The sequence below is a fragment of the Salmo salar genome, chromosome 13, assembly GCF_965601325.2.
Source record: "Salmo salar chromosome 13, fSalSal1, whole genome shotgun sequence".
Classification (NCBI taxonomy): domain Eukaryota; kingdom Metazoa; phylum Chordata; class Actinopteri; order Salmoniformes; family Salmonidae; genus Salmo; species Salmo salar.
The window spans coordinates 92,134,172-92,146,325 of NC_138303.1; the positions used below are offsets into that span (position 1 = coordinate 92,134,172).

Here is a 12,154-nt window from a genome sequence, read left to right on the forward strand (position 1 = left end):
CAAAATGCTATTTCTAAGTCGATAATATGTCTCTTGTTTTATATCATTAGTTTTTAGCAGGAAATCCTTATGTCTCAGCATGTTGTTGTTTCGTTTAATGCGCCTTTTGAAAAGGTCATGTAGGGGTACCTTATGTTGTTGAATAGAGTTAGGTCTACCTTGTTTAACTTTTCTGCCTTCTGGATATTAATCACTTTGTTCAAACAATATTTTCATAATTTGGGGTTCATATGGTGTAAATGTTATGGTTATTTGTAGGTCAAAAAAGACAGCTCGTTTAAGAAGCACTTTTCTTTCGACTTCAGCACCACTGGGGTGGACAGCGACATAACTGGGTCGCTGGTCGTTTTTAAAAACACACGTTTCATGTCACACCGTGTCGCTGCAGACCATGGATATGAAGGTTGTTGCTCAGTCTGGTGCCCCTCCCTCTATGGTTTGTCATGAGCTGGGAGGGCTTTGTACAGGTCCAGGATACATCGCACTCTGTTTGTGTTTTATCCAAGAAAGCATTCTCACTGCGTTTTGGGCGTTTTATGTCTTATGTTTTTATGCTAGATAACACTAGTTTCAGAATCTAATTATCGATGTTTGGAACTAACAACTGAACCGTGGATAACGATGGGCCTCTTTCTCCATGCATGTATTTTGATTCGGATTCTGCTTCTTCTTTGTTTCTGGAATGTATCATCCAGTCAGATTGTCTATTCTGTTTTAGAGGAGGTGAACAAGGGAACCGTAGTTGGGAATATAGCCAAGGACCTCAATCTCAACGTTCAGGAATTGGAGTCTCGTATGTTTCAGATTGTAGCCGGATCTAACAAAAAGTATTTTGATGTAAATGTTAAGACTGGTGCTCTGTTTGTTATCGAGAGAATCGATCGAGAAGACCTATGTGTGACGAGCAAGACTTGTGCCTTAAATTTAGAGGCCCTAGCACAAAACCCGCATAGTCTTTATCGGATCGAGATAGAGATTTTGGATACAAATGACAACGCACCATTTTTCTCAGGTAATACACTTACAATGAATATTACAGAGATAGCTATTTTAGGAGACAAATTCCTATTACCCACTGCAAAAGATCAAGATGTTGGTAGTAACTCGGTAAACAGCTACAAGCTGAGTCCAAATGAACACTTCTCTCTTGATGTACAGAGCGGTGGAGAGCAGAGTGTGTCTGCGGAATTAGTGCTGCAGAAAGCTTTAGACCGAGAGAAACAGGCTGTGATCCAGCTGACACTGACTGCTGTTGATGGAGGAAACCCTCCTCGATCAGGGACGTTACAGATAGTGGTAAACGTTATGGATATAAATGACAACAATCCAATTTTCAGCAAACCTCTTTACAAAGTGAAAGTGAATGAAAATTCACCGGTAGGAAAAAAAGTAACTTCTCTTCTTGCTTCGGATATAGATGAAGGAGTAAATGGTGAAGTAATATATTCTCTAGTTGGATATGGGCCTGAAAACGAAGCTCTATTCTCTATCGTTCCTGAGACAGGGGTGATTGAGGTAAAGGGAGTGATTGACCATGAACAAAATGCTGCGATTGAGTTAAGAGTCCAAGCAAAAGACAAGGGTATTCCACCTAGGAGTACACGTTGTAAAGTCTTAGTTGAAGTTATTGATGAGAACGATAACACTCCAGAAATATCAGTGACGTCACTCATTGACACTGTTCGCGAGGATGTGAAAACAGGCACAGCTGTTGCCTTAGTCACAGTCACTGACAAAGATGGGGGTAAGAATGGAATAGTTCAGTGTAACATTGCAGGTTCTGGTCCTTTCAAGTTGCAGTCTTCATATAATAATTACTATTCTGTATTAGTTGATGGGCCACTAGACAGAGAACTTGTTTCAATGTATAATGTAACCATTGTTGCAACAGATGAAGGATCCCCACCTCTCTCCAGCACTAGAGTTATTAGTGTGCACATTTCTGATGTGAATGACAACGCACCTCGCTTCTCAGAGCCCATCATGGTGCAGTTAAAAGAAAACAGTCCAGTTGGAGGTCATATTGCCAGCTTGACTGCGAATGATTTAGACATAAATGAAAATGCTCAGATGTCTTATTCATTTTTAGAAGGCAATAATGCAATACCCTTGTCTACAATGATAAACATAAACTCTTTAACTGGTGAGATATATAGCATGCAGTCATTTAACTATGAAGAAGTAAAACAGTTCCAGTTTCAAGTTCAGGCTACAGACTCTGGTGTTCCTCCACTAAGCAGCAACGTCACTGTCAAGGTTTTTATCCTGGATGAGAATGACAACAGTCCTGTGATTCTCCCGCCCTATTCTGACCACGGCTCCGTTCATTCTGAGAACATTCCTTATTCTGCTGAAGCGGGATACTTTGTGGCCAAGATCAGGGCTGTAGACGCCGACTCTGGTTATAATGCGCTGCTTTCTTATCACATCTCTGCACCAAAGGGGACCAATCTATTCAGAATTGGAACCAACAACGGAGAAATAAGGACTAAGAGACACATGAGTGACAATGACTTAAAAACTCACCCGTTGGTCATTCTGGTGTCTGATAATGGAGAACCTTCCCTGTTTGCGACTGTGTCTATTGATGTTGTGGTCGTTGAAAGTACAGATGACATGCAGACAACTTTCAGACAACTGCCTGTAAAGGAGGAGAGTTTCTCAGATTTAAATCTGTATCTGCTCGTCGCCATTGTGTCAGTATCAGTGATATTTCTACTGAGCCTCATCAGTTTAATAGTTGTAAAATGCCACAGGTCAGACGGCAGTTTCAGCAGGTACAGCGCCCCCATGATCACCACCCACCCTGACGGGAGCTGGTCTTACTCCAAATCTACTCAGCAGTATGACGTGTGTTTCAGCTCTGACACAATGAAGAGTGACGTTGTAGTTTTCCCCACGCCGTTTCCACCTGCTGATGATGAACTGATCAGTATTAATGGAGGAGACACTTTTCAAAGAACAAGAACGCTTCCGAGCTCAGAGAAGGTAAGGATCACTTTTTCTAAGGATTTTGCTTTGTAATTGCTTTTTTTAAATTGACATTGTCTTATGTGCACATTATATTTTTTCAAGTTCCCGAAAAACTTGGTTAAGTTCCGTTTTAACTTGACAAATGTCATGGGTACGGTATAGTTTGGGTGAAATTTTGCTCCAAATTGATGCAGCATGCAGCTTTTCAATTCAACACCATGGACAGCAACCTGTGGCTACTTTGGTTAGTCAGTCTCATTCTTGCTCACTTTTTCTAGATAAAACTGCAGCAAAGTTGTGTCGTATTCTCCTCTAACAGATAAAGGTATGAACCTGTCATAATATTGTAGTATTTAGTTGTTTAATGTAAAATTGAAAACTGAAATGACATTTAGATGTAGGCCCTAGTTTACACCACTAAGGTAAGGTACGCAATACCTTAAATTTAGGAAGAAAGTGTTGTTCATTGGATACATTTGTTAGTTTTTTTCTTTAGGCGTTCCTTATGTTATTTACAGTTGAAATCGGAAGTTTACATACACCTTAGCCATATACATTTAAACTCAGTTTTTCACAATTCCTGACGTTTAATCCTAGTATAAATTCCCTGTTTTAGGTCACCACTTTATTTTAAGAATGTGAAATGTCAGAATAATAGTTGAGAGAATGATTTATTTCAGCTTTTATTTCTTTCATCACATTCCCAGTGGGTCAGACGTTTACATACAGTCAATTAGTATTTGGTAGCATTGCCTTTAAATTGTTTAACTTGGGTCAAACCTGCTCGCACACGCTTTTTCAGTTCAGCCCACAAATTTTCTATAGGATCGAGGTCAGGGCTTTGTGATGGCCACTCCAATACCTTGACTTTCTTTTCCTTAAGCCATTTTGCCACAACTTCGGAAGTATGCTTGGGGTCATTGTCCATTTGGAAGACCCATTTGCGACCAAGCTTTAACTTCCTGACTGATGCCTTGAGATGTTGCTTCAATACATTCACATAATTTTCCTGCCTCATGATGCCATCTAGTTTGTGAAGTGCCCCAGTCCCTCCTGCAGCAAAGCACCCTCACAACATGATGCTGCCACCCCTGTCCTTCACGGTTGGGATGATGTTCTTCGGCTTGCAAGCCTCCCCCTTTTTCCTCCAAACATAACAATGGTCATTATGGTCAAACAGTTCTATTTTTTTTTCATCAGACCAGAGGACATTTCTCCAAAAAGTACAATCTTTGTCCCAATGTGCAGTTGCAAACAGTAGTCTGGCTTTTTTATGGCGGTTTTGGAGCAGTGGCTTCTTCCTTGCTGAGCGGCTTTTCAGGTTATGTCGATATAGGACTCGTTTTACTGTGGATATAGATACTTTTGTACCTGTTTCCTCCAGCATCTTCACAAGGTCCTTTGCTGTTGTTCTGGGATTGATTTGCACTTTTCGTACCAAAGTACGTTCATCTCTAGGAGACAGAATGCGTCTCCTTCCTGAGCAGTATGATGGGTGCGTGGTCCCATGGTGTTTATACTTGCGTACTATTGTTTGTACAGATGAACGTGGTATCTTCAGGCGTTTGGAAATTGCTTCAAGAATGAACCAGACTTGTGGAGGTCTACAATTGTTTTTCTGAGGTCTTGGATGATATCTTTTGATTTTCCCATGATGTCAAGCAAAGAGGCACTGAGTTTGAAGGTAGGCCTTGAAATACATCCACAGGTACACCTCCAATTGACTCAAATTATGTCAAGTAGCCTATCAGAAGCTTCTAAAGCCATGACATCATTTTCGGGAATTTTCCAAGCTGTTTAAAGGCACAGTCAACTTAGTGTATGTAAACTTCTGACCCACTGGAATTGTGATACAGTGAATTATAAATTAAATAATCTGTCTGTAAGCAATTGTTGGAAAAATGATTTGTGTCATGCACAAAGTAGATGTCCTAACCGACATGCCAAAACTTTAGTTTGTTAACAAGACGTTTGTGGAGTGGTTGAAAAAGAAGTTATAATGACTCCAACCTAAGTGTATGTAAACTTCCGACTTCAACTGTATATATATATATATATATATATATATATATATATATATATATATATATATATATATATATATATATAGGGGGAAACTAGAAGTGGGGGAAACTAGAAGTGAGTGGTGCTGAATGCATTTTTTGAATGCAAACAGTACACAGCTATAGCTAGTTAGCTAGCTAGCTTAGCAAACCAAACAAATCAATCTGCTTCCATTTCTGCAATTCTGTTGATACCAATATTTTGAATAACTAAAATAATACATCTTTATTATAAAAATGTTAAAAATACAGTAAAAACACTTGGTGTTGCTGTCAACCGTGATTATATTGTGTTGATCAGGTTCCTCCTTCCTTCCCGCACTTCCCCTGCTGAAGGCACAGTCAAGCAAGTTTGGTGAGAGGAGAATGCACTCGAGATGTACTGTATGTAAAAAGAACCGCGGTATACTAGTCGAGAGATTATTCTTAACGATACTTTGCAATATAATGAAACTATCATAAACAACTTCAGCCTACATAAGAATCGGGAGGTCCGTGGATAGTGATGGGCCTTTCCGGTAGTGCAGAACCCCCTCCCTTGCCTGAATCCCCCACACCTTCTTGTGAAAGTGCACGCACTCAATTCTTAATTGCTGCGACTTGCTTGCTAGTTGAGATTTCTGATCACGTTAGGCTGCTTTTCATTAGATTTTATATGTCGGTTTGGTCGCGGGGAGAGGCACTAGTAATGTCTGCAGGTTTCGGTTTGGCTATTTGTTTCAAGTGTATTAGTCTATTAATAAATCTCTTTACCAAAATTCGTCATCTCTCCCATATCTTATTTGACTAGTAGTTGTTCTGAAATGTTTATTGCTTGCCTACAGTTTACTCCCTCCTCTATGTAATTATATAACTATTCATTTTGGTTGCCTATCCTGACGTGAAGTTTGTTCTATAGAAATTATTTGACTCTGATGTGTGCCACATAGAGTATTTGACTCTAGCCACAAAATTAAGAAAATTAAAAGGTAGGGGGGGATTTCGGCAAGACTATTTTCTCCTTCGATCCGAGACATTATAGATCATTGTACATGTAATGGAAATACATGACAACAATCAATTTGGCAGCAAACCTCTCTACAAAGTGAAAGTTCCGATTGGAACCAAAATAATATATCTCACTTCATTATATTTGGATGAGGATATCAACAGTGACATTGTTTACTATTTTGTTGGTAACAGTAATGAAAAAGGATCTAGTATATTTGCTATTGACCCATATACTGGGGATGTATCAGTGAAAGGTAATGTCGACTATGAAGAAAACGTTGGGACTGAGTTACGAGTCCAGGCTGCAGACCAAGGCCAACCTCCAAAAACGACACATTGTAAAGTGTTGGTGGAAGTAGTCGATATAAATGACAATGCTCCAGAGATAGCAATAACATCACTCATGAGCACAGTAAGAGAGGATGACAAGTCTGGCGCTGCTGTTGCTTTAGTAATGCTCTCAGATAAAGATGGGGGTAAAAATGGAATTGTGAATTGTCAGATAAGTGATACTGTTCCTTTCAAACTGCAGTGTTCTTATAAAAATCACTACTCTTTAGTTGTGGACGGGCCTCTGGACAGAGAGAAATGTTCTCAGTACAACATCAGTATTGTTGCTATGGACGAGGGGACCCCAGCTCTCTCCATCCCCAGTGTTGTTACTGTACACTTTTCTGATGTAAAAGACAACCCACCCCGTTATCCAGAACGTCTTATTAACACGGATTTCAAGGAGAATAGATGGGAGCTGGTCTTACTCCAAATCTACTCAGCAGAAAAATGTGTGTTTAGTTCTGAAGCACTGAAGAGTGACGTAGTAGTTTTCCCCACGCTGTTTCCACCTGCTGATGCTGATTGGAAGCTGATAAGTATTAATGGAAGGTACACTTTTCAAAGGACTCCACCCTGCCAAATATTGAGAACGTAAGGAAGGATAACTTTTCATAAGGTATCTGCTTTTTTGTCATTGCGTTGTTATCGTTTTTTGTTTAACTGACTAATTATTATCTTGCGGCGCAAATTCTACATAATTTGTTGGAGTTCATCCCTTCTAACTTGATGAGACAGCTGAAGTTGTCTGGTACGGTTTTGGTCAGGAAAAATCCAGCTCTAAATTGATGAGGTGTTTGGCTCTTCAATTCAGGACCTGTTATGTTTTTTTCGTATGTTATTCCTTTCTATCAGATTCATTTGTGAACCTGTCAACATATTGTAGTTTTGGGTTGTTTATTGTAGAAGCAACAACCGGTAAAGTTATTATCTGCGCATCATTTATGTTAAATCATTACCAGCAGTGCTAGCAAGTCTCTCAATCTACATAATGTAGCCTACTTGGTCATGTTTGCAATGTCTCAGAATTGTTAATTGTTTTCGATTCCCATGTGTAATCACATGTAACTGGTGTGAAATCGCTAGTTAGCGGGAGCGCGCTAAAAGCGTTTCAATCGGTGACGTCACTCGCTCTGACACACTGAAGTAGTTGTTTCCCTTGGCTTTTGTGGAGCGTTAGGTAACGGTGCTTTGTGGGAGGCAGTTGTTGCTGTGTTCAGACGGTCCCTGGTGCGAGGCGAGGAGAGGGACGGAAGCAAAACTGTTACACACATGACCAAACCAGCTTGTTTACAGGTCGAAGATACACTATTGTTACAGTTTCATCCTTATATTTGAACTTGAACTCTGTAAAGGGTTGTTTATTTATTTATTTTTATCATTAAGAACCACGGTAGTGTAATAGAGACATAGCAAACTTACAGGGGCAGCAGGGAGCCTAGTGGCTAGAGCGTTGGACTAGTAAACGAAAGGTTGCAATATCAAATCCGAACTGACAAGATAAAAATCTGCTATTCTGCCCCTGAACAAGGCAGTTAACCTACTGTTCTTAGGCTGTCATTGAAAATAAGAGTTTGTTCTTAACTGACTTGCCTAGTTAAATAAAGGTAAAATAAATAAACTGCTATGTGAATAGTATTTGTGCTGTGTATATACAACAAACACAGGATGTCGCTGTTGACCATGAACATTATTTCTAGGAGGAGTAATGCTGGACTAGTCATGTGAATACTAAAAAAGGAATGGAGTTGAAACCAGTAGTGTGTTTTGGGATGAGAGGAAAATGCTTGTGCGTCCTGGATTACTTGGGTTGTATCAACACGGATTAGCAGAGCTTGTATTATTTTCATTTTTTCCCTTTTAGTATATTTTGGACAAGCGTTTACTTGTACAGCGATGGGCCTGTGTGACCACAGAAGACGTGTTGGGATACAATGTCTTCTGCTGCTTTGTTCATGGGGATTGTGTTCCGGACAGTTCGTGTATTCAGTCTCAGAGGAGGTGGATAAAGGAACATTTGTTGGAAATATCGCCAAAGACCTAAATCTTAACGTGAGGGAACTAGAATCTAGAGAGATTCAGATAGTAACCGGATCCAGACGGAGGTATTTTGATATCGACGTGAAGACTGGCGTTCTTTTTGTCAATGAGATAATTGACAGAGATGCCATCTGCCCCAACTCCATAAAATGCTCCATAGATGTAGAAGCTATAATGAATCATCCCATGCGAATCCATCGTATTGAAGTAAACATTTTGGACATAAATGACAACGCGCCATCATTTCAAGAGCGCATTCACGTTATCAATATGACCGAATATGCCTCTCCAGGTGAAAGATTTCCATTACCACTTGCCGGTGATGCGGACGTTGGCAGTAAATCGATAAAAACCTACAACCTCAGCCCGAATGAATACTTCTCTCTGGATGTACAGAGCGGTGGAGAGCAGAGTGTGACTGCTGAGTTAGTGCTGCAGAAAGCTTTAGACCGAGAGAAACAAGCTGTGATTAAGCTGGTACTGATAGCTGTTGACGGAGGAAAACCTCCACGATCCGGGACTTTAGAGATAATAATTAATGTGATAGATGTGAACGACAACAGCCCGATTTTCACTAAATCTCTGTATAAAGTCCAAGTCTTAGAAAATGTTACATTTGGAACTTTAGTTCTAATCATCAACGCAACAGACATAGACGAAGCTGCAAACGGTGAGATTGAATACTCATTCATTGGTAACAGAGAAATGGATCTTCATAGGCTGTTTGCAGTCAATCAGCACACAGGTGAAATAACCATTAAAGGAGGTTTAGATCACGAGGAGAACCCTGCGTTTGAAATCCGTGTACAAGCAAAAGACAAGGGTAATCCACCAAGGAGTGCCCATTCAAAAGTCCTAATTGAAATACTTGATATCAATGATAATACACCCGAGATAGAAATAACATCACTGACCACTGCAGTCAAAGAAGATGCCGAAAAAGGTACAGCAGTGGCTTCATTGAGTATTGGAGACAAAGATGGGAGTAAAAATGGACTCATCAACGCATTTATTATAGGAGATTTTCCTTTTAAATTACAGTCGTCGTATAAGAACTATTATTCTTTAGTGGTAGACGGGCCTCTAGACAGAGAGAGTGCCTCTCTTCATAACGTAACTATTAAAGCGATTGATGAAGGGACCCCACCTCTCTCCAGTACTAGTGTTATTACTGTACACATTTCTGATGTGAATGACAACGCCCCACTCTTTCCGCAGCCCATATTGAACTTTTATATAGAGGAGAACAGTCCCGTGGGGGTTCGTGTTGGCAGCGTGACAGCGAATGACCCGGATATCAATGAAAACTCTCAATTGACGTATACACTATCAAAAAACAAAACATTCGCCCGTTTGTCAACATTTCTAAACTTAAATTCTCTAACTGGTGAAATATTCAGCTTACTGTCATTTAACTTCGAAGAAATTAAAACATTCCAGTTCCAAGTTCAGGCTACAGACTCTGGTGTTCCTCCACTAAGCAGCAACGTCACTGTCAACGTTTTTATCCTGGATGAGAATGACAACAGTCCTGTGATTCTCCCGCCCTATTCTGACCAAGGCTCCGTTCATTCTGAGAACATTCCCTATTCTGCTGAAGCGGGATACTTTGTGGCCAAGATCAGGGTTGTAGACGCCGACTCTGGTTATAATGCGCTGCTTTCTTATCACATCTCTGAACCAAAGGGGACCAATCTATTCAGAATAGGAACCAACAACGGAGAAATACGGACTAAGAGACGCATGAGTGACAATGACTTAAAAACTCACCCGTTGGTCATTCTGGTGTCCGATAATGGAGAACCTTCCATGTCTGCGACTGTGTCTATTGATGTTGTGGTCGTTGAAAGTACAGATGACATGCAGACAACTTTCAGACAACTGCCTGTAAAGGAGGAGAGTTTCTCAGATTTAAATCTGTATCTGCTCGTCGCCATTGTGTCAGTATCAGTGATATTTCTACTGAGCCTCATCAGTTTAATAGTTGTAAAATGCCACAGGTCAGACGGCAGTTTCAGCAGGTACAGCGCCCCCATGATCACCACCCACCCTGACGGGAGCTGGTCTTACTCCAAATCTACTCAGCAGTATGACGTGTGTTTCAGCTCTGACACAATGAAGAGTGACGTAGTAGTTTTCCCCACGCCGTTTTCATCTGCTGATGGCGAGCTGATCAGCATTAATGGCGGGGATACTTTTCAAAGGACAAGAACGCTTCCTAGTAGTGAGAAGGTGAGCTATTGTTTTCTTTAATGACCCCCTATTCTATTCAAAACCATGATTTTAACATACTGTTATGGTTGTGTTTTCGTTTTGGATTTCCCTATATTCTATTTAGGCCTAACTTAAATTTTCTTGATTGTTGGCTTATATTAGCCTTTTAGGTAATGAAATGTGACTTGCCAGTACTAGGAAGTTATATGTATTTAACCCTTGTGCTTTGCTGAAGAAAAAAATACGTCAATTTTGGTATGGGTCACATTGAGCCAGGCACAGTTTAAACACACTCAAGACAGTCAAAGTAAAAACAGACAAAACTTGATTTTGTCTTGTCAGACCTTTCAGAAATAAGAAATACAAGAATATTTCATTTCAAAACTCTATATTTAACTATTTGTTAAACATATTTCCTTTCTCACAAACAAGCATTTTGTGTTTGGAGCTCATTTTTGAGTGTCTGTGTCAGAGATCTGCTGCTTCACACTGAGAAAGAGAAGCTTGGGAATGGTCATTGTCACCCAAACATAGTTATAATAGTTGATCCAGAACCAGTAAAAACAAAATACACTGCTCAAAAAAATAAAGGGAACGCTTAAACAACACAATGTAACTCCAAGTCAATCACACTTCTGTGAAATCAAACTGTCCACTTAGGAAGCAACACTGATTGACAATACATTTCACATGCTGTTGTGCAAATGGAATAGACAACAGGTGGAAATTATAGGCAATTAGCAAGACACCCCCAATAAAGGAGTGGTTCGGCAGGTGGTTACCACAGACCACTTCTCAGTTCTTATGCTTCCTGGCTGATGTTTTGGTCACTTTTGAATGCTGGCGGTGCTTTCACTCTAGCGGTAGCATGAGACGGAGTCTACAACCCACACAAGTGGCTCAGGTAGTGCAGCTCATTCAGGATGGCACATCAATGCGAGCTGTGCCAAGAAGGTTGCTGTGTCTGTCAGAGTAGTGTCCAGAGCATGGAGGCACTACCAGGAGACAGGCCAGTATATCAGAAGACGTGGAGGAGGCCGTAGGAGGGCAACAACCCAGCAGCAGGACCGCTATCTCCGCCTTTGTGCAAGGAGGAGCAGGAGGAGCACTGCCAGAGCCCTGCAAAATGACCTCCAGCAGGCCACAAATGTGCATGTGTCTGCTCAAACGGTCAGAAACAGACTCCATGAGGGTGGTATGAGGGCCCGACGTCCACAGGTGGGGGTTGTGCTTACAGCCCAACACCGTGCAGGACGTTTGGCATTTGCCAGAGAACACCAAGATTGGCAAATTCGCCACTGGCGCCCTGTGCTCTTCACAGATGAAGCAGGTTCACTCTGAGCACATGTGACAGACGTGACAGAGTCTGGAGACGCCGTGGAGAACGTTCTGCTGCCTGCAACATCCTCCAGCATGACCGGGTTGGTGGTGGGTCAGTCATGGTGTGGGGTGGCATTTCTTTGGGGGGCCGCACAGCCCTCCATGTGCTCGCCAGAGGTAGCCTGACTGCCATTAGGTACCGAGATGAGATCCTCAGACCCCTT

At 41.1% G+C, this 12,154-nt stretch overlaps 2 protein-coding genes across 5 annotated transcripts in view; both read left to right on the plus strand.

Moving 5' to 3' along the window:
- LOC106568101 (protocadherin alpha-C2) overlaps positions 1–12,154 on the plus strand; it is a 77,176-nt gene that overhangs the window by 17,674 nt on the left and 47,348 nt on the right. The window contains exon 1 of one of the 4 annotated variants that reach the window (XM_045692363.2): positions 471–2,988. The exons of the other annotated variants lie outside the window; for them this stretch is intronic. Coding sequence (XP_045548319.2) covers positions 622–2,988 — 2,367 coding nt within the window. The 5' untranslated portion in view covers positions 471–621. Of the gene's footprint in view, positions 1–470; positions 2,989–12,154 lie in introns of those variants that run through there. 4 annotated transcript variants of the gene reach the window in all.
- Positions 8,052–11,296, plus strand: LOC106568103 (protocadherin alpha-8). Its single transcript, XM_014138137.3, has one exon. The coding sequence runs from the start codon at positions 8,253–8,255 to the stop codon at positions 10,647–10,649; it is 2,397 nt and encodes a 798-aa protein (XP_013993612.2). The 5' UTR covers positions 8,052–8,252; the 3' UTR covers positions 10,650–11,296.

Excerpts from the sequence above, each read along its gene's own strand:
- LOC106568103 (XM_014138137.3), top strand. The coding sequence starts at position 8,253 with ATGGGCCTGTGTGACCACAGAAGACGTGTTGGGATACAATGTCTTCTG.